This window comes from Ursus arctos, chromosome X, assembly GCF_023065955.2.
Source record: "Ursus arctos isolate Adak ecotype North America chromosome X, UrsArc2.0, whole genome shotgun sequence".
NCBI lineage: Eukaryota > Metazoa > Chordata > Mammalia > Carnivora > Ursidae > Ursus > Ursus arctos.
The window spans coordinates 115746381-115750176 of NC_079873.1; the positions used below are offsets into that span (position 1 = coordinate 115746381).

Below are 3796 nucleotides of genomic sequence, written 5' to 3' on the forward strand. Positions count from 1 at the left end.
TAAAAGGTATTAGAAACATATCACTGACAAAATAACTGTTGTTCAAAATATGTGATTGAATGGAAGGGCTGTGCAAGTTCACTCATCCTTGAACAAAGTCCAATAATCAATGAACATCCTAAGTCCTGAACCAACTCCATTTGGCCCAGAGTCCTGCTACAAAAGGAGGACTAGTTGTTGGCTGTTCCCTGCTGTCGAAATATTGTTGTGCTGGCCTTGAGAAACCCGTTTAGATAAGGCAATTAATAGAATGTCTGAGGGTTCGGTCAGAAGAGAGAGTTGACACTAGTAATCTGAATACGGAACATTATATGAAATAGTATTAATTAGGTAAATGGCAGCTAACTATTAAAAGGGGAAAAGAGCATTCCGAGGTGTACAGAGGTAGCAAATGCTGGGGGAAATGTGAATGAGAAAGGAACTCGGACCCTTAGAGGCAGAGGCCCCGTGAGGCTGAGTTTCAGATTTCTGGGGAACAGCAGTGGCTGTCACAGAGCTGTGCCACACTTTTGTGGTAATGAAGAAACTTTGCGGGTGCAGCTCTTGCTGGGAACTGTGGGAGCTGCAGCCACTGTGGTGACAAACTTGCCCAAGGGGGCCTGTCTCTGTGCGCAAGAGCCGCCTGCAGCTCTGGAGGTGACGAAGTTGGCCACGGTGTGTGCACTGCTGAGCCATGAAGTTGGAGGGGCCTCTCCATCAACCAAAGCGCTTGTTACCACGAGGCAAACAGCAGGCTGGAAGAAGAAAGAGTCACTTCTGGTCCCCCCTTGCAGTCTCCATCACTGCACTCTGTTGGTAGAGCTTAACGGGGTGGGGGGGCAAAGGAGAACTGTAGTCAGCAGGGTCAAACTCCAGTGTCACAAAGTAGGCAAAGAAGGATTGCTTTGGTGCCGAGAAGCAATACATTGCTAACTGGCACAGTGCCCAAGGACACAGTGGGATTTCACCAAATCCTCAGAACAGGTGGCAGGACTAATTGGGCCTTACTAATTTATGCTTGTATATACCTGTGACTTGTTTTCTTTGCAATTTACCACCAGGTAGAAGGGTCAAAGGACCAACAGTATTTTCCAAATAACCTGACAACTGTTGAACTACTAAATTGCTTATATCAGTTTGTAATACCTTGGCTCGGATCTCAGCAACTGCCTAGGACTTGCATGAATTTGGGCAGGATACTTAACCCCTCCATACCTCAATGTTCACATGTGTGTAGTGAAGATTAAAATTAGTTCCCATCATACAAGTCTAATGTGAAAATTAAATGTTTTAAGTTCCTGGTATATAATAAGCACTCAATGAATGGTAGCCATCATTACTAAAGAAACATATTCTTACTGAATTCAAACTATGCTCAAGGCACTGATTCTAAAATTTATTTGGAAGGGCAAAGGTACTAGGATAGCTAAAAGAGTGTTGAAAAAAATAAAGTTGGAGGCATTACAGTGCCTGATTACAAGAAGTACTGAGAAGTTAAAATAATTAAGATAATGGTATTGGTGAAAGAACAGATACAAAACAAGGGAAGAGAATACAGAGTCCAGTAATGGGCCCACACAGATGTGTTCATCTAATTTTTGACAAATGTGCAAAGCCAACTCAGTGGAGAAAGGAGTCTTTTCAACAAATGGTGTTGGAACAAATGGACATCCATAAGTAAGTTAAGTAAATAAGTAAGTAAATTACTTAATAAACAACTGAATAAATAAATAAAATGTAGACACAGACTTTCCATCTTAGATCAAAACGGAGTCAAAATGCATCTTAGAGTTAAATATAAAACATAAAACTATAAAACTTGTAAATGAAAACAGAAAATTTGTGTGATTTTGGTAATGACACTTCAGATAGAACACCAAAAAGTATAATCCATTAAAAACTAGATTCTCTTCAAAATTAAAAATTTCAAACTAAATTTAAAAATCAAAAGGAAAGACTTTTGTTCTCCAGGGACACAAGACCGGTTCAGTAATTAAAATCAGGGGTGGCTGGCTGACTCAGTTGGTAGAGCGTACAACTCTTGATCTTGGGGTTGTAAGTTTGAGCCCCACATTGGGTGTAGAGATTACTTAAAAATAAAATCTTAAAAAATCAATTAATGTGGGACTCACGAAGGTTCCAGAGGCGCCGCGTGTGGGAGGCGGGCCTGCTCTCGCGCCCGGTCGGGTTTGCGCGCAGGCTTGGGGCGCTGCGACTCGTGCGGGTGGGGCCCGCGTCCGGGTAAGCGCGTTCAGTGCGGTGTTTCCTGTTCTCTCCCCTGTGTGGCTGCAGCTCGGGCCTTGCCTGATCAGCCTGACCATGGCTTCCGCTTTGGAAGAGCTACAGAAAGATCTAGAAGAGGTGAAGGTGCTGCTGGAAAAGGCCACTAGAAAAAGAGTACGTGATGCCCTTGCAGCTGAAAAAGCCAAGAGTGAGACAGAAATCAAGAACAAGATGCAGCAGAAATCACAGAGAAAAGCAGAACTTCTGGACAGTGAAAAGCCAGCTGCTGTGGCTGCTCCTATTACAACAGGATGTACAGCGCAAATCAGTAATCACGGATGGGATCAGTCGGGTAAGTTTGTGAAAATCTACATTACCTTAACCGGAGTTCATCGAGTCCCCACTGAGAATGTGCAGGTGCATTTCACAGAGAGGTCATTTGATCTTCTGGTAAAGAATTTAAATGGGAAGAGTTACTCCATGATTGTGAACAATCTCTTAAAACCCATCTCTGTGGAAGGCAGTTCAAAAAAAGTCAAGACAGGGGTGCCTGGGTGGCACAGCGGTTAAGCGCCTGCCTTCGGCTCAGGGCGTGATCCCGGCGTTATGGGATCGAGCCCCACGTCAGGCTCCTCCGCTATGAGCCTGCTTCTTCCTCTCCCACTCCCCCTGCTTGTGTTCCCTCTCTCGCTGGCTGTATCTGTCTCTGTCAAATAAATAAATAAAATCTTTAAAAAAAAAAAAAAGTCAAGACAGATACAGTTCTTATGTAGAAAGAAAGCTGAAAACACATGGTGGGACTACCTGACTCAGGTTGAAAAAGAATGCAAAGAGGAAGAAAAGCCCTCCTATGACACTGAAACAGATCCTAGTGAAGGACTGATGAATGTTCTAAAGAAAATTAATGAAGATGGAGATGGTGACATGAAGCGAACCATTAATAAAGCTTGGGTGGAATCAAGAGAGAAGCAAGCCAAAGGAGACACAGAATTTTAAGACTTTAAAGTCATTTTGGGAACTGTGAAGTGGAAATATTGATGTTTCCAATGAGGAAATGCTGGTGAGCTGCACAGATAAATTTGACATATAACTTACTTACACAGTCATCTTCTAAGTAAAGGCAGTGATTCTCCCATTTCCTCCTGGAGGATTTATTTAAATAAAATATGCTTATTAAACATTTCCTCCAAAGATGGTTTCCTTAGTAATCTGGGCATTTTGTTTAAAAAAGGATAATATTGTATTCTTGTGTGAAATGTAAAAAAGCAAGTCTTGCCTAACGATAATGCCACATTGTGTGTATTTTTGTTCAGCTAAGAGGTAGAAAACAAAAGTTCTTGTTTGCCTGTAAGTTCCTGATATCAGCTCCCACCAATGTAAGAATAAGTAAAAATAAAACCGGAATTTTTGCATAAAATGAAAAAAATCAATTAATGTAATTTATCATATTAATAGGCTAAAGAAAAAACTGCATGACCATATTAATTATAGCAAAAAAATCATTTGATAAAAATCAAAACCCATTATTTTAAAAAGCATTAAGAAAGATAGCAATAGAGGGCAATTTTCTCAACTTCATAAAGAGAATATAGAA

At 41.2% G+C, this 3796-nt stretch overlaps 1 protein-coding gene across 1 annotated transcript; it reads left to right on the plus strand.

Annotated features, from left to right (window-relative positions):
* Positions 1–2170: 2170 nt before the first annotated feature.
* On the plus strand, positions 2171–3404 carry LOC113241833 (calcyclin-binding protein-like). The gene is made up of 2 exons (XM_048213714.2): positions 2171–2748; positions 2950–3404. The coding sequence occupies exons 1-2, from the start codon at positions 2299–2301 to the stop codon at positions 3196–3198; spliced, it is 699 nt and encodes a 232-aa protein (XP_048069671.1). The 5' UTR covers positions 2171–2298; the 3' UTR covers positions 3199–3404.
* The last annotated feature ends 392 nt before the right edge of the window (positions 3405–3796 follow it).